This window comes from Vollenhovia emeryi, unplaced genomic scaffold (genome assembly GCF_000949405.1).
Source record: "Vollenhovia emeryi isolate VEMERY1.0 unplaced genomic scaffold, V.emery_V1.0 DF939168.1, whole genome shotgun sequence".
NCBI lineage: Eukaryota > Metazoa > Arthropoda > Insecta > Hymenoptera > Formicidae > Vollenhovia > Vollenhovia emeryi.
In genome coordinates, this window is record NW_011967198.1 from 522,844 (window position 1) to 549,908 (window position 27,065).

The 27,065-nt window shown below is 43.1% G+C and overlaps 1 protein-coding gene across 1 annotated transcript in view; it reads right to left on the minus strand.

Moving 5' to 3' along the window:
• LOC105564106 (BCL2/adenovirus E1B 19 kDa protein-interacting protein 3) overlaps positions 1–27,065 on the minus strand; it is a 41,598-nt gene that overhangs the window by 9,444 nt on the left and 5,089 nt on the right. Inside the window, exons 2-3 of the mRNA XM_012016231.1 lie at positions 14,310–14,487; positions 8,624–8,711 (exon numbers count right to left, since the gene is read on the minus strand). Of these exons, the coding sequence (XP_011871621.1) occupies positions 8,624–8,711; positions 14,310–14,487 (266 nt within the window). The remainder of the gene's footprint in view (positions 1–8,623; positions 8,712–14,309; positions 14,488–27,065) is intronic.

Consider the following 27,065-nt stretch of genomic DNA (forward strand, 5'->3'; position numbering starts at 1 on the left):
TGAATAGAAAATTTCTAGATACTCGAGAATTTTGCTATCCTGCAGCCAATCAATACGCTTGAAAAATTTGTCGTACGACAAATTTTGCAAACGTATTGACTGGCTGTGGGATAGAAAAGTTCTCGAGTATTTATAAATTTTATAGCTTGTAACCAATTAACGCGCTTGAAAAATTTGTCGTACGACAAATGTAACAGTACCCGAAAGCCTGATCTACAATGTGCTTTCTGCATCGAGAAACATTCTACTTTACGATTATACAATGTACAATATACAATTTATCAACTTGCACAAACTTTTTAAACGTATTTATTGACTACAAAAAATTTATGACTACAAAATAATTGTTGTAGTAATAAATTTTGCACAAATCTTTTAAACGTATTTATTGACTACAAAAATGTATGACTACAAAATAATTGTTATAGTCATAAATATTTTGTAGTCAATAAATACGTTAAAAAAGTTTGTGCAAATTATTGACTACAAAATAATTATGACTACAAGACGTATTTATTGACTACAAAACTGTTTCTAGTCGCAAAGAGCACATTGTAGATTTATTACATTTGTCGTACGACAAATTTTTCAAGCGCGTTGATTGGCTGCGGGATAAAAAAGTTCTCGAGTATCTAGAAATTTTCTAGCTTATAGCCAGAAATCAATGCGTTGAAAAACTTTGTCGTACGACAAAAATTGTAATAGTACCCTAACGCCACACTTTTCTACCGATTATACGAAAACTTTGTGTGTGACTAAAGCCCAATCTACAATGTGCCCTTTGCGTCTAGAAACGTTCTATTTTATAGAAGCAAATCGACACGCTTAAAAACTTCGACGACAATGTACGATGTATAATTTATCAATTTGTACAAATTTCTTAACGTAGTTATTGGCCAAGAAATAGAACGTTCTAGACGTAAAGAGCACTTTGTAAATTAGGCTTGACAGCCGAAAAAATATTTTAGCAAGACAAAACTGCGTTCGCTAGACGTCGCGAATCTCCCCGTCTCGCTAGCTGGTCCCCATCGAGTTACGTATTTCCAGGCCGTTCCTGAAAAGGATAACTTCCAAAAAGAACGCGGGCACTTTCTCCTTTCGAAGTTGCGTTTTAATCGCGACGCAACGGGAAACGCAGGTCGCGATACTTCCCGTGCAATTAACCAGTACATTAAAACAATAGTCGAGAATCCCCCTCGTTCCACTATCGCGAGCGCTTTCGCGCGTCTACTCGCAGCAATCCGTATCGGAGAACGAGGAAATGTGTTCCGCGGTGCGGGCGCGGTTCCGGGCATCGCACCAGGCTAACGAGATGCACCTCGCGGCAAACAACGGTAGGGGATGTTTTACCCTTTCGCTGACTTGACTTTTTGTTTTTAAGTTTTTGTTGATACAATCGTTGAGTCCCTTTAAACCTGATCTGCGATGTGCTCTTCGCTTCTAGAAACATTCTACTTTATACAGGGGGAATCAGAGTGGTTGCACCGAGGGTTGCACCAATCTTTTACCACAAGAGACGGGTTACCGATCGCAACTGTGGTCAATCTTGGGAGAAATGGAAAACGTCTCGTTATACATGTCTCAATCGTGTAACATCTCATTGTATCTCGAGAAATATAATTAGATATTACATGACTGAGACGTATATAGCGAGATTAAACGCTTAAAAAATGTGTCGACACTACCGTGTCTCGTGATCAATTTGCACGATTTTTTTTTACGTACAATATTTATTAAATAGACTGTTTCTAAGCGCAAGGAGCACATTGTAGATCGGGCTTTAAATTTCGTAAGTAGATCCCGTCGGTGGTCGTGAAAGGGTTAAATTACCAAGGCGACCTGTCGAGGACGCGGCGCATTTTCCGCGAAAAACCTCTCCAAGGAGAGATATTGCATTACACACCAGTCGCGTCTACCCCGCCGTGACATTGCAACGTGCAAGGCGCGTGAAATGCGCGGCGGCGACTATCAATTTCCACGCGACGCTAAAGAACGCGACGTGACGCCCGCGACATCGTGACGCGATCGGTCCTCAATGCCACATCATTCAATGGCACGTCGCGGCATCGTATCTCCATTGAACGCCGCGCTATTCGAGACCGGTTGGCGTTCGAGTAAAGTTTAAGTTACGTCATAGAGACAGAGCGTCGTGAAGACAATCCGTTACTCCCGATTACGCAATCGCTGCTTTCCTCCGGTTTGGAGAGCGTTTTGCAATAAAGCCGACGCCTTTCAACGCCGGGCACACTATCATCCTAGGTCGCAAGAATCCCACGTTCGAAAACGGCCAGGATTTAAACAACGAGCCGGTACACGCGCGCCTCCGAGCGGGATCCGTTCGAGAATTCGTCGCTTCGAATGTCCGTTTTGAAATCAAACTCGCGAGTGCAACTTCGATTCTTCTGAACAGCCGCGCAATAATTCATCAAATCCGCGCGTTCGCCGATTCAGTCGCGACGTTCATCGAACACGTCTACCGCGATTACGTGCGGTTTTTCTCTCTGCCCCGTGCAACACTCGGCGAAATATCGACACGAGGACCGTTTCCTCACGATCCAATCGATGTCGGTTACATTTCGATACGACGATAAGATTTCGTGCCGCAAATTCCGCCTCCGTCGCGTCCGTTCCGCCGCATATCCGTCGCGCATTCCACGCTACGAAACTGTACACGCCACACGGAACGGAGTCGCCCACCGCAGGCTCCCCGGCGTACAGCGCGATCGAAACTGCATTGCATTCTGTGCCGTAACGTTCGGCGATGTAGTACGTACATTTAGCGTCGGTGGTTTCGCCGACAAATGCCGCCCGGGACGAGCACGGGGACGGAATGCGGGGAAAAGCGCGGCGTCATCCCTTTAAATGCGATTTAATTAATGCGTCGCTCGATCACATGTGCATTTTACGCCGCGCTGCGCGGCGCTGATTTAAATAAACAGGATTAGCCGTAAACACGTATAAATATGGATATATGTGTCGCCGGGCATATACAATGCCTCCGCTGGCTCGCGGCGCATTAACACGATCGCGCGAATACGTTCACTTGAAATGCGCAACTAACCGGTTTGCGTGCCGATACCAGAAGAAGAGTAAAAGCGGAATACGCCGTCGATCGGCTTACGAGATCGCGTGATCGCCGTTGCGTGCGGCACGGGATAATCTTACGGGATCGACTTTCCGTTTTTCATCTCGGCTGTTGTCGCAGTAGGCGCGGCGCGACTCCCGGTAACTGATACAAATCCCATTTGACCGGCGTAACGATGAATTACATTGTCTCAGGCCCGTGTTCCGAATCCTCTTTCATCGATAAAAGCTTTGCGGGCAATCAGAAGGCTTATTAGCCACTTTTCGAGGCGCTTTTATTGACAGAAGATGCAGAATACGGGTCTTCTTTGCAATCCAAAAGACGATATACCCGCCGGTTTGCTTAAGATCTGTCCACTTGGGATTTGCACACCTTATGCGAAAGCAGGTGTACACTGCGGATCGCCGACGTAATAATGAAAGTTGGAAAATGGCGAGGTAGTGTAATAAAAGTGTGACATTTTTCTGCTAATGCGTGCGGCAGTTAACGCAAAAGGGAGGAAAGTGAGAGGCAGTGTAATTAATTAAAATATGTATTCCAAGTTGTGCAACGAGAGAGACAGAGACAAAGACGGGGGGGGGAGCAGAGGGACAGAGAGAGAGAGAGAGAGATTGGAAAATAGGAAAGAGCCACTTCCTATGCTGTACAAATTTCCATCTAGGCTGTGCGCAAACATGTTTATAGACGATTCCCGCTAATAAACGCGTCACTCCTAAAAGTGTTTGTAAATACGCGATTCTAATGAATGCCGGTAAACAATTGCTATCTCCGCGAACGTACAGTCTTTGCGCAAAGGCGAACGTACGTTACCGGGGAAAACTGCGCACGTAGCCGATAAAAATCTTTTTCTCAGAAACGTTTTTATTTACGCGCGGCGATAAGTGGAAGTAAATTTGTGCAATTGTCACGCGGAGAGATAAATTTGGGGGGGGGGGAGGGAGGAGGAGAGGGAAAAAATAAACGCGAACGTTAAAGAAAGAGAGCGGGAGATATGCAACGCGCGCGTTTCAGTGGCGGTCGAGTGTCTTCTCGCGCGGTACAAAAGGCGGCGGGCGAGTGACTCATGGAAGAAAAACCTTACACGGTCCTCGGTCGCACTTGTTATCGTCGTTACTCATACCCCGCGATACAGTCAGTCTTTGTCGCTATTTTCGTCCCTATCCGCGGCGCAACGAAGACCCCGCGCGTCCAGCTCTATCGACGATTTACTGAATGCGCGTCGGTCCCGACCTCGCCGCGGCTACGCGCGAGTCATTCGCGAGGAGAAGATGTTACGTATTGTCTCGAGAAGCTACTTAATCCCGATAACGGCGTCTATTTGTCCCCGCGGAGATAAAAGGTGCGCAAACAGGAGAGACGTCGCGGGCTACCGATTGTCGATCACACCTCCCTCCCCCTCGCCGTTGCAAAAACTATCGCGGCACGACGGTATCGTCCACGCTTTCAAATGAAACGTTTCGTATATCTTTATGTCTCTTCGGTTTTACGCGGACCGATAAAAAGCCGAACGAATGTGCGTATTGTTGTAACGAATGTCCTGCGCGACAAAAACCGGTCGACGAACGCGATCGTCTAAAAACGTGTTTGCTCCACGCTTTATTCTTATACACGCAAGAAAAAAAGAGACAAATGGAGTTGCAGGGGAGAAAAAAAGATTTACGAGAACATCAAATTTGTGGAACTATCTCAAGCGACACAAAGGATAAATAGGATGCTCGGAGAACCTGCTCACGCGTGTTTAAGAACAAAGCGTCGTGCGATTTCATGCAAAACTGCCCGGCACAAAGACGTCCTTCGACCTGTCTAATAGAATTACCGTAATCATATCAAAATTGTAAAATTACCGTCCTGGAAATTTCTGCTGAGAAAAGTTCTATTCCAATCGAGACGAGAAACTGCCCGGGATCGTAGTCGCTTCTCTGAGAACGTGGAAAAAAAAATTGATTCAACTCTAAGATTGAATTCATCAAGCTAGAAAATTGGGTCGGGCAACTGCTGCACTGAATCCTTGAAAAATCATCTCTCTAATCGTGCTCGTTCTTCTTCCTCCGCAAATATCCGCGACATTGTGCGTGGATATCGCAATCTCGCGGAAACAATGTCGCGGATTTTATCGCACTTTCCGATATCTCTTGGGAAATCGAGAGCGCGAGAAAAAAAAGTATTTCAATAATTATCTATTGTAACGCGGAGAGAGATGCGACGCGAGTGTCATCGAAATTCACGTCAACTTGACGCATGAATAGTTCGTGTCGTATTTGCATGTAAATTGTCTTTAGTCGCAACTCGTCCGTATAATTCAAACGTCTATGCACAACACGAAGATGTTACAACATACACGGCAGTCTTTCGATCTGACTCTCTTTTTCCTGCGCCCGCATGGACATTTCCTTTCATTTTACGCAGTTACAAGAATCGATTTAAATGAACGTCACTGCATGAATTATTACGGATGGACCTATCTTCAAAATAGTACAAAGTCAGTCAAAATTTGTGAAATTGTTCTTTCAGTCTTCCTAATGTACTGCAGAAAGGTAAAAAACTAAACGGTTGCCGAGATATAACTATTTAAATTTACACTGATTTTACACGTACTCTTATGGAAAGAGCCGATCTTCACGGATAAAACAGCTAAAAAAGTGTAGAAGAAATAATACCAGTGTTTTGAATTTTTTTATACATCTAGTATACGAATAGATGAAAATATCTACCAAGTTTCAATAATTTTTACTACACCGTTTTAAAGAAATAAAATATAACTTGAGATATTCGTGCGGTCGGCACGATATGCATTTTGAAATCACATTTGTTTACCAGCACTGCTGAATAGTGTTTTTAGTTTTGAAAATATTTGACGTTATTAAGTTGAAATCAGGGTATTTTCACTATCAAAAGTTTAGGCTCATAAGTGAAAAAAATCGCAAATAATGCAGGAAAAAACATTTGTAAAGTGAAAAATACCTTTATAGGAGTACAAATAAGACTCCAACTATCGTTCAAGTTTCTTGTACGTCCAATACATCCTTAATTTATCTCGCTGAACTTTTTGCGAGTTTAAACACGAATAAACAATTATATTTAGCTTAAAATGGATGTAAAAATTTCAAGGGGTAAACCACTGACCAAAAATATGTACACCAATGCCTACTAATGCCCAGTGGACATTACTTTATCTTATTTTATCTTGTTTTGTCTTTTGCGATTCTTTATAATGCCTCAGCGAGGCCAAATAACACCCACTGATACCCAAAAATGCCTAGCGATGCCCGAAATCTGTACACCACAATGCCCTCAGCGATTGTACACGCCTCGAAAAATGTTTAATGATAATTCGAGATAAAATGGTAAATTTCGAGGAACTGAGCATTGCGCGAAAAAAATAGCTCAGCTAAATTGTGCGCGCGTAACATCCTCCGGCTTACGAGTATTGTTAAATATCGCGTGCACTGTCGAACGGGCGATTTAGAGCCCGGCTTGCGCAATGTCAAAGATGATCGTTGCGACCGAGAGAGCAAACTAGAGCCGTGCCTCTGGGCACGGCGTGCCGTGACGCGCGATTTTCGTTCGTCCCCAAGTAACTGGGACACGGGTGAAAGGTGGGATGAGAATGCAGCGACGTCGCTGGGCTCTGTGCCGACCGGTACACGTGGTAATTCGCGGTGGCTCACGGCTGCAAGGGGCACGGGCGCTAATGGAGTCAGTGATCCGAAGACCTTGTACACGAGGAAACCGTCCGTTCGATAAAACCAGTTGCGCGTCGCTCCTATAGGCGAATCCGCGCGTGTGTCGGAGGGGCTCGGTGTCAGTCGATATCATTCCCGGCGGCGCATCATCTTTTATCGTCCGACGCCCAGGCTTCGATGAAAATCGTTCGCATCGTCGAAACGCGAGAGCCTCGACTTCCTCCCCCGCGTCGTATACAAATTTCGCGCTTCGGAAATCATTTTCTCTCTTTGATACTCTGCTTTCAGAAATACTATCAACTCTCTAAAAATCAATCTGTGGATTATCACTGAAAACGGCGAACTGATTTACAGTTATAAGTATACCACTGCAATTTCCAGCACCAGGCTAACGAGATGCACCTCGAGGCAAAGAACAGTAGGCGAGTTTTATCGCTGAATTGACTTCTTGTCTTTTTTTTAAGTTTTGGTTGATACTATCGTTGAGTCTCTTTAAACCTGATCTGCAATGTGCTCTTTGTTTCTAGAAACGGTCTATTTTACATAAGCAAACGCTTAAAAAATTTGTTGACAATGTATCTCCCGAAAGATCAATCAGTGGATTATCACTGAAAACAGTCACTGATTTATAGTTATAAGTATACAACTGAAAATCGCAGTGGTATATTTATAACTGTAAATCAGTGACTATTCACCATTTTCAGTGATAATCCACTGATTGATTTTCAGAGAGAACGTAAATGGTTGACGAATATTCATTCGTTTAAATTCGTGATGGGTGTGTGAGAGAGAGAGAAAGAGAGAAAGTATGTAAATTATTCATTTATATCGCGTTCGCACGAGGCATGATTTCAAATCAAAGCCGAGATATGTATAATAAATCGTTCCCAGCGCGACTATAATCTTCAAATTGGACTTCGCCAACTTTGCGCGACAGTTGAAGCTTTGTCCTCGTTTCGAGTATAACGTTCGACGTTTATTTACTTTATTTGAAACAAAGTGTATCAAAGATAAAAGTGTGATACGCAACGAGTGTCGGTGACAGACGAGGGAAATCCCGATCGCGATCGCGACACGCTTTCCAGAACGGTTCGATCGATCCCGCGGCACTTCCGGTAGTTGCGAGCGTGTAAAGCTAGCGCCACACACAATTCGTGATTCGCAGAAATTTGTTGGACATAATTCGTTGTTACTTACCACATTATTCGTGATTCGCAGTTTATCATTCGCAAATTTGTTATTTGTCGTTTCGCTCGTGTTAACTTGGACAGCTTTTAACCTTTACCCGTTATCACAGGACTATAAGTCTACAATTAGTCAAGTTTCAATATTAGTCAAAAGACCGCTCGGCTACCGAATCACTGCAAATGGCAAATTGCGCACGGCGAATCGACGAATTTTTCCTCCACACTAGTCACGAATACAGAGTGTTCCGCAGTGCTCTGACCGCCGTTCACGAGAAGGTAGAGGGGACCAAGACAAACAGAAAAATCCTCTACCATTTTGCAATTGAAGCAGTAGTTGTCGAGAGATATTGATCATCAAAAAATCGCCGTATTAGCCCGATCTACTGCCAATTGGCTATATAACTATTGCTCCAATTGCAAAACGGTAGAGGATTTTTCTGTTTGTCTTGGTCCCCTCTAGCTTCTCGTAAACGGTGGTCAGAGCACTGTGGAACATCCTGTATACGAGTCACGAATCGCGCATAGCGTGGCGCTAGCTTAACGCGCGACACGACGAGGATGAGCGTGCACACACGTGCCTTCCTACGGTCGTGAACAAACGGCGCACACGTGCTGTCTTATAGCCAAGTCGGCGCGGATCGGTGAAGAATCGATTGCATGAAACTGACCTTGTTGCAGCCATAATTTATATAGACCCCTTTGAGTTCATCTTCGGTCGAGAGTTCCGTGTTCGGGCTGTTCGGCGGGCTCTTCGGACTGCAAAATTCAAGGAAACGACACGTTACGTTCCATAAACGTTTGCGGATCATGCGAGCGGTGACTTGTCGCGAGATCCTCCGATGGAGATCACGCTGATGCTCACGCTCGCTTATTCAACCGACGTCACTCAATATTTATCTTTCGCTGCGATTTACTTTATCTAACAATAAAACTACGATGATTGCGCGCGCGCTCTTTTTATGGACGCTCGAAACGTTGAGTAAATCAAATATTTGGTAAAAATGTGTTTTAACGGTTTTTTTTCCATAAAACACTCCGAATAACATAGTTGGAATCAATCGGCATTGATTGTAAGTAAATACGTTAAAACAAAGGTAAAATGTCTCATATTGACTCAAGGGATGAAGGTAGCTCGTGCACGAAGAAGCGTATAGGTGCTTTGGGGCTAAAGGCCATTATACAATTGCGTAAACGTAGTTGTAGGGTTGTAGGAGTAGAAGTAGTAGTAAGTGTTGTACATCAAAGTAATATACAATAGAGTGAGATACGTCGTAATTGAAATGAATGATTGGTTAGCTTTTACGTCCTACATCGTTGTAGTCGTGAAAGATCAAGTTCAGCCATCTTTTACAACAGGCTTTACAATCGGAAATGCTAGTTTAAAACTGTGTTTTACAACACTGTACAACCGCTAACAACCACGTTTACGCAATTGTAGAATAGCCTTTATGCATCGTCTACAAATGCGTGGAGTAAGCCTGGAGTAAGGAGTAGGAGTAAGGAAATAAATCAATTTTATTTCTTAAGGCCATTCTACAATTGCGTGAACGTGGTTGTCAGCGGTTGCACAGTGTTGTAAAACACAGTTGTACAACACAATTAGCATTCCGATTGTAAAGCCTGTTGTAAAAGATGGCTGAACTTCATCTTTCACGACTACAACGACATAGGACGTAAAAATTAACCAATCATTCACTTCAATTATGTTACTTTGATATACAACACTTACTACTACTTCTACTCCTACAACCCTACAACTACGTTTACGCAATTGTAGAATGGCCTTAAAGGACCGCCTACATTGGAAGTAAGCAGCAAGAATTAAGAAAACCTTTACTTATCAGTGCAAAGGCTAAAGTACAGGCATAATTATAAAAAATATTTATAGCACTGGCCGAAGTGCGCTCTAATTCGCCGAGAGTAAGCGTCAGAGCTGAAGCAGAAGTAAGAAATAGAAATGATTAATTTCTTTACTCCTACTCTTACGTCTTACGCCAGGCTTACTTCATCTATTGTAGACGATCCTTAAAACTCCATTGCGACTACATACTCCAATTTCAATTTGTCTACTTTTTCTGTTTATGCAGGAGCCCACCTTAATCCGAATCACAAACGGCTGACTAAATCTTGAAATTTACGCGCGAAAAATCTGATAGAAAATATACGTATTATTTTTATTATATAATTTCTGGTCACTTAATTTTCTCCGCACATTCTCCTATCGATTGACTTGCGCACGAATCTGTCGAAACGTGTGTCAAATCGCTTATTACCGATTCGTTCCGGTTCGGGCGATAAGGCGACGCGCGAAAAGTCGCCGGCGATAATATGTCGTCTTGGAAGTTCGCGAGCTGCCGCGCATTATGCGTAATCCGTCGGTGCGTCGCAAACCTTGATCCGAGCCGACGACAGTGCGGTTATCTTCGCACCGTCGCGTCGCTATCACGGCAGAAGAGCGACGCTATCGCGATCGCATCGGTGCATCTCGGTGGAGAGTTCAGAGCGATAAGCGCATTTACTATCAAGTGCACGCATGTTACACGTTATCGCCTCTCCTACTTTAATTTTCCTCTCTTCGATTAGCACGCGCGATGTTTGACTTTGCAATCATCGGAATACGGTGATTAATATCCTACGCTCTTTCGCCTTCGATGACACATTTTACGTAATCTGATGTAGTTTATTATTAAGTGCCGTATAAGGACACTGATTGATTAAAAACGGATAGCCCTGAGCTCCTAAGAAAAGTAATGTTTCTGCCTGGATCACATATACGCAGTAATCCACGCACACACGATTTTAACAATTTGCCAGAAATATTGATAATAAAAAATCTACGGTTATGCACATATGTATTATTTTCCGTTTGGCGGTGAATTTATATTTCCGCTCGTGCCAGACAATACCCGTGAGCTAAAAGAAATAGGTTATCGCGCTCGATGCAAATTATACATGAAATATTTATCTGTATAATTATAAAGTGGACGATTAAAAAGTAGACCAAAAGAAATAATATCAAAACCAAAACTCGCGGTTTTCCTTGCTCATTTTTAATCGATCTTTATTAATTTATTCGAGAACGAGTTTAAAACAATTTTTTTTGTTAGAAATGTCATTTAACGAATAGCCAGTTTATCATGTCAAGTTGAAACGTTTGCTCATCGTGCCAGTGTCGTTTGCCGAACCACTTAAACGGCTCGCGCTAATTTCCTTCTCCAAAATCTTCCGTGGCTCGTAAAGACACGCCGGCGACGGTGTGATAACACTGATAACGCAAAATACTCGAACGAGATGGTTAAGGCCTAGTCTACAACGTGCTCTTTGCGTCTAGAAACATTATATCTCGTAGTCAATAAATACGCTTAAAAATTTTGCGCAAGCGAATAAATTGTACACCGATAAAAAAATATCTTAATACAAAAAAATATTACTTTACCCAAGAAAATTATTCATTAGGTGACTCCTAATAACTTATTAACTTCAATTTTCAAAATTTCAAAAGAAACTTGGATTTCTTATTTAACAAAAACAATTATTTCATTTAATAAATAGTATTCCGAATCTCGAGAAATCTTTATTTGAATGTAGAAAACGTAACGATTTCAATTAATTTACTTAACACATGCATTTAATTGAAATTTGATTTTTAATTTAAAAATAGAAGAAATATTTTTCAGTAAAAAAATAATTTTAAGTAAATCTATTTACTTGGTTAAAAAAAATTCTTTCGTTAGTGTATGGGCCCAAGCAGAATGGCTGTCTTGTACTCTTAAGACAATGTTTTATATTTTAAATCTTTATCTTAAAGTAACGCACGATAACTGTCTTGCATCTTAAGAATACAAAACAGATATTCTGCTCAAGCCCTATATTATACACCGTACAATCGGCAAAAATTTTTAAGCGTCTTGATTCATTTGTATAGAATGTTTCTAGATACAGACAGCACATTGTAGATTAGGCTTAAGTGGATTAGATGACTCGCCGGCGCGTAGACGGCATACGCCGTCCGCCGTCGTCTTCGAATGGATATTCGTTGTTGCGCAGGTATTGTCAATAACAGGATCGTGACTTTTACGCTCGAGATAACAATATATAGAGAACACGTGCCCACAAATACAGACACATATACAGATCAATATCGCCTCGCTGCGACGTGCCCGAATGTCGAGTGTATTTCTCGCCGTGTAAGCCGCTACTCGCGAAAGTTTTCGACCAAAAATCAACTCTCCGCGTTTCAGAGAATCCCGCGATTGATATTTTTTCATAAGTCACAGACACGCGAGACTCAGGACTCCCTTTGTCAGCGAGACGCGTGTACAAAGGCGCGTTAGTTGTTCTCCTGCCAAGATATTTGCGCGAGTCTCTCAATGACGCTATTTTAGTCGTGTTACGAGCCACGTGTTAATTTCGCCGTCTGAACGTCGAAAGTAAAAATATTTACTTGTGGCTCTTTGTTTTTCAACGGCGACACGTGGCGTCTTCGTCGTTGCGATAAGATTGCGACTGAAAATTGTTTTGGTACGCTGTTTATGCCAATTCGATGGTACGAGGATACATCAAGCCGAATTTATTGTATTGACTAAATTCTATTTTTGATTATACGGAAAGAAGAATTCGTTCCCTTTAATTTAAGAATCCTCTTAAAAATTTTCTTTCAAACACAATTCACATATCATAAACATTTTATAAAAGAATAATTAGTTCTATAAATACATTTTATACTATGAATATACTATACAATTTTTTATAATGTTAACCAATTATGTTTTCCTCCGAACATTCATAATACAAAATTTATTTGTAAACCTAATTATTCTTTTATAAAATGTTTATGGTGTGTGAATTGTATGTCACATGCTCTTACATTAATTTTCACCCACAAAATTGTACAGCAATGTCTGAATTTTCTAATAAACAATTTTTATAACGCAAAATAAGTGAAAAATAAAGAATTCTTATTTTTTATTTTATGTAGATTTTATTTTATATGTAAAAAGTATTGTTCCCATTTAACAATATAACATTATAGGTAATAATAAAACCAAATTAAATTATAAAACGGCTTTTATAAAAAAAAAATATTTCATCGAGCGAGATTCGAACCCGCTACCAAAACTAAACCTCAAGCAGCGAGTGCGGGGGGTGCAGAGCCCTTAGTCTTCGCGCCCACCGTGCTCGCTTACTTATATAAGTCAAAATTCGGTAGTTATAGTACACGTGGTCGCATGCTCTACTTTAACTGCAATTTCTCAAAAACGAAGGCCCATCAACCCTTCTACACTTTTCATAAACTCGGTACCCTCCTTCGAATGGACTATACTCTAATAGCACGAAATATTTTAAAAGATTCAATATATTTTAAATTTCTATTGTTCGATCGCTTTCAACCGGTCTTTTAAAATTCTCTTTGAAACAAACGTAACGTCTTTAAAAGAAACGCAAATTAAAAATGTTAGATCTTGTGCTAAAAGAAGAAATGTTTATAAAAAATCATACTACGTAATTAATTATATTTGAGATGAACGAATTATAATTAAAAGACTAATTTCTCGTAAACAAAAAGAATTGACAGGATGTTCGATCGCTTTCAGCCGGTCGCGCATTCATAAAATTCAAAAGCACGAAGAACTATTTTTTAATCATGATTTCCGATCTAAAGTTTCGTCTACGATCTACGATTCGCCGAAGCGCAATTAAAACGCAGGCAGCGGATCATTCGCCTTTTTCAGCCTTTATCTACGCGACCTCGAGCCGCCCCGGCGCTCGATGACGAGGCGGCGTAAAAAATAGCAGTTCTCCACGTGCGCGGGTCGTCATTCCTCGTCTCTGACTCACGCTTATTTTCCTACCGCGAAGCCCTTCCCGAGAGGTAAAGGGAACGGAAGCAGACTTTATCTCTCGTCGTATACGCGCAGGATAAGCGGAGGAAGACAACGTCGTACGACACTGCGCGCTTGCCCTCGCAAGAGTCCTCACTCGTGTGGACACAAGTGTCCAGTTGAACGGCCGGCTTTGTTGGCCGAGCCGTCAAACTACCCCAGAGAGTATAAGAGTCGGCTATACCTACACGTAGTTTCAAAGTGCCTTACGAATCCCCGCTCGGCTGCTCTGTCGCGGAAAGATTAGAACTTCGGTTAGTACTGCCCGCGATTTCAACCGAGTCTCGTAAAACCTTAATCCGGTTGCGCACAAATCGACATCGGCTTTCGCCAAACTTCTCGGCGACGTCGCTTCGCGATCGTTTACTTTCTAGTTCTCAGCGCAACCAAGTTCCTAAGGTGTAAGAGCGCGCGATCCTCGCCGGGATCGCGAACTTGCTGGAAAAAGACACAAACGAGGATAAAGTCTTACCTGTCCCTCGGGGTGTCCCGGCGCGAGGACGCCAGGGAATGCCTCGCGGACGAGTGTGTGGAATCCCTCTGTGCTTCCCTGAGAAGTCGCAGGTATTCGCGTTCGCCGGTGACGCTGAACGGCGTCGGCGTTATCCGGGCCGCCAGCGGCGGGTCCGGCACCAGCTCCACCCAGGACTCTGCGCAAATAAAAAGGGAATCTGTTATTCCACGCTGGAGCGGTGCTCGGTGCCGCGATCCCGCGGGCTTACGTAAAGCGAGTTCCGATGGTCCGCGCGCAGCATCCGCTCCGCGATGCCCCACGCGATCATAACGCAGCGTTTTCGCACGCGAGGAAAATTTTACCTCGCGAGAGAAACGAGAGGATGACCGCGCGCGCCGGCCGACAGTAATTTTCCCCCCGATTAATTTACCCGCTCGTCTATTTTACTTGCGAGTTTCTTTCAGAGATAATGAAGTCTATGGCTACGGTAGATATCCGGGAAAAAGCGACCCGTCATCTTTGTAATTCTTGAAAGTAGCTTTTGATGGACTTGAAGCGCGCGTCTCTTTAGCGAAAGGCGAGGGGGAAACCACTGACCAAAATCTTGTACACCAGTGGGCATTACTCTATCTTATTTTATCTTTATAATGCCCCAGCAAGACCTAATGCCCAAAAAATGCCTAGTTATGCCCAGTAACCGCAAATGTGTACACCACAATGCCCTTAGCGCTTTCCCCCTCGGCGAAAGGTTTAGCGAGACGTCATCACGTGTCGCTTTTTTTTCATTTTTAAGCAAGTAGTTGAAAGATTTTCAACGTCCTGTTGACAGCAGAAGTACCGAGCGGTCACTTCTGACCATTTCTACTTTTTAGATCAATACTCCGTTTCTTGTACAAACGGTAGGATAATTTCGTCAATCAATTGATTGATGAAACGCCATAAAATTTCCTACATTTTATAAATAGAGTATTGATCTAAAAAATAGAAACGACCGCTCGGTACTTCAAGTGTTAAACTCCAGTTCTAATATATCCCTAAAGTGTTTAGAAATTTTAACGCGCCGATGGTGACACATTCGATATATAATGCACGGAGAATGAATGTCGTTGAACGACATACGCGACGGCACACTGTAACATCTTTAAAAATAGCACCAACGGCTAATCGATCACGGTGACCCCACGAGGTCAAGTTGAAGGGAAACTTCATATGCTTCCCGTAAACGACACAGCGCCCGATTCTCGCAGTATCAATAGTATCAATTGTCAAAGACGTAAGAAATTGAATTATTCCGAAGCGAATGAATAAAATGACGGTTTGGAAAGCGACTATTACGTCTAAGAGATCAGCGCGTTTGAAGAAAACTGCCTTTGCATGTACCGTTATTATCGCGTTCTTTGTGCACCGTATTTCACAATCATTTTTATATACATATTTTTTTATGCAGACGTTCGTGATTCACGCTTTTCACGCGGCCTGTAGCGGATAACAAAAAACGCAGTTGAGCGTAATGCGTTTGCAATAACGCTTTTTCAAGGGCGGTCTCGCCTGTTTTACGTAAGTTAACGCGATATGCAATTAAGACTGCGATACATTTACCCTTCGAAACGATCGTTTCGACAGGACAATTCTTTGCATTGTATGCCAGCAAAATGCTCAGCATACGTAACGAAATAGATGGGGACAAATGACGCGAGTTAATTTCGCTACAAAAATCAAACGAAATCAATATCGGATCTTCTTACCGCGTATTTAATAAAATTAAAATTGAGTTCTATGAGTTTGACAATTAGTTATACTTTGCCAGATGTGCAGGGTGTCCCATTTTAATGTCCCACCCCAAATAACTTTTTTAGTTTTGATTGTAGAACAAAATGTTTCAGACAAAAGTTGCATGGTTTCGAGGGGACCATAAAAATATACCATTTGTTTGACCTTGAAGAGTTATTAATGGAACCTCCTATTGTTTATTATACTATCTTATTCTACTAGTTAATATGAACAACTTTTGTCCGAAATATTTTTTAATTTGCCTAATACTTTTTGAGACATTCAAGAGAAAATTTATAACTTTTTCAACGTTTAGCTTGGACACCCTGTATAAATCGAAATGTTTGAAAGACAAGTATAACCAGCTTAATAATAATGACATAATTAACGCGATGAAACTAGGCAAAAAGTTGAAGCGCGCGGTCTCGAAATATCCGCGATAAATTGCGAGAAGTTAAACTTGTTTATAGAAAGCTCGTTTATTCATCGGTTCTACTGAAAGAGACTTATGTCCAGTTTCACCAATGTCGCTTAACTTTAAGCTCAGTTTAATACGTTCTTTGTCTCTTTCCAACTGTTACTTTAGAAAGAGACAGGCATGAATTAAACTGAGATTAAAGTTAAGCGACGTTCGGTGAAACCGGGCCTTACAAGTTTACTTTGAGAATAAAGGTAAAACGCTATGTGCACAGAGATAGCGCGGTAGTTTCGTAACTATGGAAATAGAGACGCTTTCTTTTGATGCAAAGAGCTTTCGCTTTATAGAAATAATAAAGACTCGTAACTCAATTCGGAAGTGATTACAGGAATATGGGATTCTTAATTCTGATGCGCAGTAACGTCAATGGCATATTAAGTGAGTAGCATGAGTCATCGGTGTTATTTATACTATATATCGCCGAATAATCAGAATACTAATTACTCACATAGCCACTTAAACGAGGTATGTAAGAATTTTAATCGTTTTCTTCCATCGAGAAACCTTTTGTAAACTGCGCGTGCTACCAACATTTCGCTTTAATTGGGAAATAAAAAGAAATCCGATTGTAAGTCGCGCGATATAGGGATCGCAAAATACATCTATATTTTAGTGCACGCCTCTTTCTTTTTCACACCCCGCGGTTCATGACTTCATTTCGCAGGGAGAATTCGTAAAACTGCTTATTAAAATTATCGACTCAAATTTAAAAAATTATTTTAATACGACATATATAACGCATGTCAGAATAAGTATTAAAAGAATTTCAAATAGCAGTTTTATAAAATCTTATTCCCGATAATATTAAAAAAAACATACTCGCGGCATATCGATTCATCTCTTTCACAAGGTTGTATTTAGATTTGACGCAACTTTCGGTTTCTGGTCCGAAATGCGCGTTTAAACAAAAAAATCAGAAATTACGTAACATCGACCTTGCGAAAGAGATTAGTCGACATGCCAGACCAATTAATTTTACATAGTTATCTCCATGCGAATTTACGTTGTTACAACAATAAATAATACTTCATCGAGAGCCGCGTGTGCGAAACGGCGCGATGGAAAGCCCGCGCTTGCAAGTTCCAGTAACACAAATCGTAACGAGAATTATGTCATCGCCGCGAAATCTCGCGGGTTCATCTACCGCCGCTGCGACGAGATTTGCTAATCGCATAACGGATGTGAATTTATACTCCACGCTCCAACGCATCTCTATTTCCATAGTTACGAAACTACCGCGCTATCTCTGCGCACATAGCGTTTCTTATTTTCCTTCGTTTTCAAAGTGTAAACTTGTAAAGTCTCCTTCGTAGAATCGCCGAATAAACGAGCTTTCTATAAAAATAGCTAATACTTAATTAAAATATATTTATATAAATATTAATCATTTTATAGTCTTTATGAAAAAAGATGTTTGCCTTAAATACTTGCCTTAAATAAAATCATAGATATTAATCACTATTTTAAAGAGAAACCAATATAAGTTTTTTAATTAAAAAAAAATTCTTTCATTAAAATTAATACATATTTTTAAAACGAGAACTTCGGAGATACTAAATTTTATATTAATTTTTAGTTTACGCGGAAAACAATATTTTTTTGCTTATCTTATCATTTTTATTAGAGAAGAAGTTTTTGACGAATGTTTCCAGAAAATATCGGTTTTTACCACTGGCGTAAACTTTATTATCCAAAAAATGTGAAATTTTGCCAACCCTGTCTAAAAGTCAAACCGACAAAAACTTGACCGCGTACGCACAAGTAGGTATCGTCCGAGACTCGGTAGGGCGAAAGGAGGATAAGAGCAGGTCCGTCGATTGGGATAATCGGTCGCGATAAATCGTCGTGGTGTTCACGCGGGTCGTCGCGCATCACGTGCAACGCACGTGCAACGTTAGCGTTGCGCGATGACCGCCGCCGCTCTTCCGCTCTTCTAGCCACCGCAAATCATCCGGGCGATAAGGTTCACTTCGAGTTCGTTCACCTATTCGTGATCCATCGCGAGTCACGTTCGCACTTTCGCCCGATTCGACGTCGCAGCGCGTGAGCGGTAAAACAAAAATGCCCCCGAGACTCGCGTGTTCCACGGAAGAGAGGAGAGAGAACTGCGTTCTCTCCCGTAGATTGTTCCAAACAATTTCGTGCAAAAGTCACCCACAGCGACGTCCATTATACATATTGGTTTTCCGTACGCGGGGTCAACGTCTCTCGTCGGCGAAACGTATGTAAATGCGTGGGGGATCGAACAGTGAATTCGTTGACGCGCACGAGCTTTCCGGAAATCGTACGATCTGTCGAGCGATCCTTGGAGACAATTCTGTATCTTAGTCCTAGTCTGCAATAGATGATCTAAGCGCTAAGCCCTAAGAAATTGAGCAATTACAGTCGAAAATAAGAAGAATATTCGACCGTGATTGGTCAATTTTTTAGGGCTTACGGCTAAAATCACCTATTGTAGACTGGGACTTAACATTATGGTAAAAATGCTAAAAGTGCAAGTGGTCTAACCGCATTCGGCAACAGGGGTACAAATTTTAGGCAATAAACGGCATTAACGAGGCAATAACTTAGGCAATACTGAAATGAAGTAACTTAGGCAATACTGAAAATGAGTTTCGTTTAACAAAAAGTTTCATAATTCCGAACTGTTCTAAACGAAATAAGTATCTACATAGACAATGTAGGACATAAAGATAATAACTGCAGACGTTTATTGCCATTTTCGACAATAGATGTACACTTTTCGAGGCGCGATGAACCCCTTGTAAAAGCGAGTAGCCTTGCCTCTTTCTAAAGGCCTGTGTCCACGATGCTAGAGCTTAGACCAAGTTCTAATTCCGAGAAATGCGCAGTCAATCAACTTGTAGCTATTTCATAAAAGCTGCAAGTATGATTGGCTACGCATTTCTCGGAACTAGAGCTTGAACCCAGTTCTAGCACCGTGGACGCAGACCTTTAAAGTGAGTAGCCCTGTCTCTTTCTAAAGGCCTGTGTCGACGTGCTGGAACTTGGTCCAGGTTCTAGTTTCGAGAAATGCGCAGTCAATCAACTTGCAGCTATTTCATAAAAGCTGCAAGTATGATTGGCTACGCATTTCTCGGAACTAGAGCTTGAACCCAGTTCTGGCATCGTGGACGCAGACCTGTAAAGTGAGTAGCCCTGTCTCTTTCTAAAGGCCTGTGTCGACGTGCTGGAACTTGGTCCAGGTTCTAGTTCCGAGAAATGCGCAGTCAATCAACTTGCAGCTATTTCATAAAAGCTGCAAGTATGATTGGCTACGCATTTCTCGGAACTAGAGCTTGAACCCAGTTCTGGCATCGTGGACACAGGCCTTTACTGTCCTCCTCGAAAGAGGTAAAGTCGCTCATTTTTAACGTTTTCACTATAGTGTAAAATACAGAATTGACCCTCTTGCTCCGGAACGAGCGATCGACTATCCGGGCATACGTGATTAATATTCCCGCGAGGACACGAATTGTAAAAATGAATAGTTACCGCGCGCGCGTCGCTCTGTAATTCATCCCGCGCGTCGGTGTATTAGCGCATTAAAACCGCGTATCAAGCCTCCGAGATTATTCCAAGGAGAATCGCAGAGGCGACCCCGACGTCGGGAGTAACGCGATAGCGTTCTGCCCGTCGCGGATAAAACAATTATCTGTCATTTTGCAATTACGAAACTTTTCTAGTCCAAGTGTACTTTCAGAAAGAAAAACGCAATTTAGGCGGACAAAGAGTTTCCGCCGATACCTTTCCGCTCGAGTACCGCAAACAAGGGCACTGGAAAACAATGCGCGCGGCGGCTCGCGGGTGGAAACGGTTTCGCACAGACAGTTACGTCGATGCGTTTCGTCAGCCGGCTTGGGCAAGATGCGCACGATAACGCCATGTAAAATACAGTGTCAGATCGAACGAGGTCGTCGGAAAACGGAAAAGTCGACTCGGTAAATATTCGACACCGTTCGCGAGGCGCGTCGTCCGACGCAAAGATCTTTAAGACAATCTTGGCTCGCTGTTTACCGAACGGAATTGAAAATCGTGCTGCGCACCACTGGCTTTCTTAAGCTATGCGCGATTCGTGATTCGTATATTCGTCAACAGTGTGGAGGAAAAATCCGATTCGCCGCGCGCAATTTGCCATTCGCAGCGATTCGCTAGCCGAGCGGTTTTTTTTACGAAAATAGTGGTTTTTTTACTAATACTGAAACTTGACTAATTGGTGGAGGGAAGAGGGCCAATGCGAGCCAAACGTAGGTATTCGTGCGAAAATATCCAATATGTAGCTTTTTACCGAGTTTATTGATCAATGTTCAAACGTTTCGACTCATTTTCGGGTCGTCCTCAGTGAAACTAAGATCAAAGAATTATGAAAGTAAGCACAATTGACTAATTGTAGACTTATGATACAAGTCCCGTGATAACAGGCAGAGGTTAAAAGTTGTCCAAGTTAACACGAACGAAACGACAAATACCAAATTACGAATGATAAGACTGCGAATCACGAATCGACGCATCACGAATTGCGCGTAGTGCGGCGCTAGCTTTATTCTATTTGATTTTGTCAGCTGCGAATCCTCAATTATGAAGATGAGTCGCGACCAAAAAAAAAACTAACGCGAGATATTCCCGATATCGGAGACCGGTATTCGTAGTCAGATCTTAAGCCAACGGTACACGATATTTTCCCTACTGGATTGCCTGCGAGAACCAATCGGGATTTAGCCTTAAATCAGCCGATCTAAAACTGCATCCTTATTGGTTCTCGTAAGCAATCCAGTAGAAAAAAAAATAGTATCGTGTGCCGTTGGTTTACTCTGAAAGTCAATCAGTGGATTATCACTGAAAACAGTTATAAGTGTAGCACTGAATAATGATGCACCGATTGACTTTTAGAAAGTAGATGAAAGTCTCCGATTGTGGGATAGGCTTCTAATATGAGATAGCAGGTTTTCAACGTCCAAATTCAATCCCAAATCTCTTTTCGCAACTATTACACAACCTAATGCTGAATTTTTTTTATTCAAACAGATTTCACTCCAAGAGCAATAAATTCACAGCGGAACCAACAGAGATGACGCCTATCGATGTAGTGGAAACTCCGCTATCTCGTATTAGGATACTATCTCATAATAGGGGACTTTCCTCTATATTCAGGATCATCTTTAGATACTCCGTAGTCAATGAAATGTTCCATACAGCATTTTTAGATAAATTCACGACGAGCTTGGATATCAGATCTGACTATGAAAACCGGAAGCTTGATCGTGAATCCTTTCTTCGAGCGTGAAAGGTTGAATTCGTCAATGAAATTTTTCACTTTTTACGAGCTCACGCTGGAAGAGAAGATTCACGATCGAGCCCCAGGAGCGCAATTAATCCTGCAAAAAAAATGACGTTTACGATCTGACCGATACGCGTTACATAACGCGTCCTGCGCGAGGAAACAATCGACACGCGGCGGGAACCGCTTGTTTCTCACGTCACGGCCGTCCGGGGCGTTTTCTCGCGCGCGCGGTGCCGTCTCATAAAAATTCCGCGCGTTAAAATTTGCAGCTCGTAAACGTCGGCTCGCAAGCAACACGCCGCCGCAACGCCCGAGTCCATCCGCGTCGCGAGCGCGCGGCGGAACGGTGTTTACTCGCCGCCGCTTACTTGCGTAATTCGCTCGCGTTTAATCGTCGGCGCAAAATTCCCGGCTTCGTCGCAGCGGCCGTTGTTCATCTCCTTTGTGCGCCCGGGCTTCGATGGACGCCGTCGGGGATCAAAGCGGCGGAGTGCCTATTCAGCGACTCGGGGATTGCCATTACTTGATCAGCAGCGATCTCGTGCGAATCAACGTGGACAGATTACGTCGTTTGGTAGCGCTGACAAATCGGAGCTTCTATCCGCGAGACAAATTGCCCGGCAGACGCAAATCCGACGCGACGGCGAGCAGCGAACAAAAGGCGCGCGTGAAACGTCCCCGACTGCCGCGCTCGGAGGATCAGTTTCGGAGCACGAGGGAAGAGAGGTCTCGTTTTGCCAATGTAATCGTCAATACGATACCCATAGACATAGTAAATATAGACTGAGCGTCCCATTGAATAAGCTGAAGCTTGTGAAAAGAAAGAGAAAGAGAAAGAGAGGGAGAGGAGATTTAAGAAGATTTTCTTTCTCTGTCTTACACCATCGTAAAAGAAAAGAATCGTGCCTGCGCAGTGCTACACAGACATGATTCTCCCTTGTCGCAATGTCAAGACAGAAAAAGAAAGTCTTCTTAAATCTTCTCTGTCTCTCTCTTCACGAGCTTCAGCTTTATTCAATGGGACGCTCAGTCTATATTTACTATGTCTACGACGATACCCGTCGTTGACTTCCTTCATCGACTCCCTCCTGATTGTTTCACGCAGAAAGTTTCAAGCGTCGAGCCGATTATTAACGTGCGTTAATAAGCCGTTGACTCACGTCACGCGTCTGGCCGCTCCAAGTCGGCGGCGCGGTTTCGTATTAAAGAGCGTCGCGGTTAATTTTTAAAGAGATCCTGTTACTTCGCGCTCGGTCTCGAGCTACCACTGGCCTGCCAATTACCCGCGTCCCCGTAAATTAACTTACGATAACTGCCGCTTAACCTTCATTAACCCGACCTTGGGCTATCAAAGCTTGACACGTTACTTTCAATCGCGCCGCCCATTCCGAGGCGACTCAAGTACGAAAGTAACCGTATGTTCTTGACGTTTGTCCGGAATCACGTGGAACGGAAGATAGTTTCGTCGCGTTTGACGAAAGCCTTGTGTTCGCAACGCTAGAAATCTGTCCAAGAAAGGCCTGTGTCCACGATGCTAGGAACTTGGTCCAAGTTCTAGTTCCGAGAAACGTGTAGTCAATCAACTTGCAGCTATTTCATAAAAGCTGCAAGTTGATTGGCTACACGTTTCTCGGAACTAAAGCTTGAATCCAGTTGTAGCATCGTGGACACAGGCCTTTAAAGTGAATAGCCTTGTCTCTTTCTAAAGGCCCGCGTCCGCGATGCTAGAGCTGGGTTCAAGCTCTAGTTCCGAGAAATGCGTAGCCAATCAACTTGCAGCTATTTCATAAAAGCTGCAAGTTGATTGACTACACATTTCTTGAACTAAGTTCTAGCATGGTGGACACAGGCCTTTACAGAAAAGCTACAGTCGATTGGCTGCGTATTTCTCGGATCAAGATCTCGGACCGATTTCTAACATCGTGAACACAAAGCAACTTGTTATCAACCGTCAAACAGTTGTCAAATTAATCGAATTGAAGCAGAATGCACGTATGTTTATGAAAGGTTTGACTCTCGCATTTAAAAAAGTTACGTAACGTCGCGATTTCTCGTTTCCGCAATCAAGGTGTCGAGAATTTGAAAAAGCCCCGAGCGCCGAAACGGCACCACCGGCCAGAGACAGAGAAAAAAAATAACGTCGCACTGACCAGCCGTAAGTTGTCAATATGAGCGGACACGTGCCTCGTCAAGGCTGCACGTGTTGACACTGCACGAGTATCGCGATAACCGCAGGATGTGCGAAGCTGAAGTCTTCACGACGTCTTCACGGCGCTTTGTCACTTCTTGCGTAAACGGTGTCCCGCAAACGATCCCCGTTGTATCGATAACAAACCGCAAGTGGAAGCTTCAACCTGCCCCAACGTTTGACGTGGTTTATACCATTAAATTAGAAACGTCTAACGATACATTGTTTCCCGAGCGATAAAGACTGCAATAATTATATACGGTTTTGTGCGCCATCCTGTATAATTTGCCCGTACGCGTTATTTACAAGCTCTAGTGGCTGCGCTTGTTTCTCTACGACTTTTGAGACATTTTCATGCTGACGCACTAAGACGAACAAGCGCACGAAAACTCGATTCGTCCCTCGCGAGCCGCGTCGCGAGGGAACCTCCGCAAGATCGCACCGCGTCGCCGAGAGACAAGGAGTCCATCACGTGCCGCGTCTGCGGAATCGCCACTGGGTAGCTCGAATCAATCGGATTAAGGGTCGGCGGCAGGGCTCACGGCTAAAAATAGACACCGTCCCCCATTTTCGACGGTCTACCGTCATTTCGATTAATACACCATGCGCCCGTGGGCGTGCACGCAGTCGATAATCACGCACGTACCGCTTATCAGCGCTTTAAAATAAACATCCTTTCGTTGACAGCGAGATAAAGATGCAAATGGGCGATCGCGAACTCTTTCGTGCCCGAGCGTACTCGTGCGCGTGCAAAGCGCGAATTTATTAATTATTACGTTCGGAGTTGGCGCTTTCAAGTCCGTCGTACCCGGGGTTGGCAAAATTCCACGATTTTTTTGGACAAAGTCCATGCCAGTGGTATAAAATGATCTTCCCTGTTAAAAACAACAAGATGAGTAGAAAACTTTTAGAAAGCGCTGCAGAAGAGTATTGTTTCCCGCATAAATTAAGAATTAATATAAAATTTTGTATCTCCGAGGTTCTCGTTTTTAAAATATGTATTAATTTCAATAAAAGAATTTTGTTTAATTAAAAAACTTGTATTGGTTTCTCTTTAAACTAGTGATTAATATCATTTTGTATTTAAAACAAAACATCTTTTTCATAAAGACTATAAAAATGACTGATATTTATGTAGATATATTTTAATCAAGTGCCAGTTATTTTTATAATTTTTGCCAATTTATTCCGTTGGGCAAAGTCCGGGGTGGTAAAAACTGGAATTTACCATGGCGTTTTCTACCCCCTGGATTTTTCCAGCCAACCCTGGTCGTACCCGAAGCCTGCGAATATTCGATAGTCGACCGATACACACGTGTGATTTAGCACCGATCGCGATTCTCGATATAAACGAGCGGGGACGATAGGTGAAACATTTTGCGCGGCAACAAGTACATCAACTGAACAAAGAAAGTCGGAGATAAATACTTATTTTTATAACTGCGCAAACAATGACCAGGTAGATAGACTCCGGGCTGATACCAACGATTGTTTAATATCTATCTATTTCTACGTGACGTTTAATCTTCAACGAGTATCGATGTTAACGAGAGTGAATCATCAGAGTTGACGCTGTACGTGTACATTCGAAAGCTATTTGCCGAGACCCTCGAAGCTGACGATTCAATGGAAATTCGATGTCCCTCGACAGAGAGGAGACGTTGATCTGTGCCAACCGCGGCGCAGGTCAGCGGTTCGGCGAACCGCTCACCGGAGGACGTGTAGCGCGGAGTGTTCGCGTGAGGCGAGTCACGTAGGCTCCTGGGCACGTTCTCGGGACGATTTCGGGTCAGCGGCGCTCTAACGAGTCCCAGGCTGCCGAGGACGATCGCGCGGATCCGTTAGAACGACGCGCGGACGATCACGTTGCCCGCGAAAGGGAACGAACTCGCGAGCATGACTCACCCGCTCCTCGGAGACGCAGATCTCTCGCGATTGTTATCTCGGGGCCGTCTCGCATCCGAGCGTTTACTTCATCTGACGTAGCTCATTTCTCGATTACTGGCGTCAATTTTGCGCGCGCTCGTTTATCGAAATGAACTTTCGCCTCTACGCGAGTTGGAGAACTTGAAAGAGAGAGAGAGAGAGTTAAAGCCTGTGTCCACGTTGCTAAAACTTTGTCCAAGTTCTAGTTCCGAGAAATGTGTAGCCAATTCAACTTGCAGCTATTCCATAAGAGCTTGGTCCAAGTTGTCCAAGTGTCCTAGCCTCGTGGACACAGGCCTTTAGGTCCGGGTCTTCCAAAGTTTCACCTTAACCTTAGCTTAGCTCGTTCTTTGTCTCTTTCCAATGCCCAATTTCTACCGATGTAGTTTAACTTCGGTTCTATTTGCATTTCATCGTTTTCCAACTCTTAGAACTGGCAAAGGATAAAAAGAAAGTCGAACCGAGATCAAAGTCAATCTGCATCGGTAGAAACGGGCGTAAGAGAACAGCTAAAAAGAGACAAAGGACGAGTTAAGCTGAGGTTAAAGTTGTAAAAACCGGGCCTCAATGGATCTCGACGATCTCTCCTCTTCCGAGACCGATCCGAAGTTCGATTCTTTCGTTGCACGAAGCCGTTAGAATTGTCGATATCGCTCCGATAGTTTGGACACATACTCTGACATTATCTGCCGATCGAGACTGGCATTCAACGTTCTAAGCGTTAGATTGTCGATATTATTAGTTCCGCTGCGCACAACACGTTGCCCGGCTGTGCGATTTCGATCAGCTGCTTGGGAAAGACGCGACGACATGTTCATCGCCCGACAGCTACGGCCCTGATCTTGACCGAGCGCCGTATTCTCATTTAGGGTTCGTCCAATTTAAATAGAACAGCAGGACACTGACCCAGTTCTATTCGCGTCGATGAACCGCGGCGGTCGGAAGAGCGCAAAAGAAACTGTATTTAGACTATCGGGGATTTTTATCACAATCGAAAAAAAGAATTTGAAACTGACGCCCTTTTTGGAGATACTTTATACATTTCCAGCAGCGTTTCCATCGATTTCTATTTTCCTCCTCTCTCCCGAAGGGAGTGAGACAGACGGCTGCTTTTAGATCATCGGGGACTTT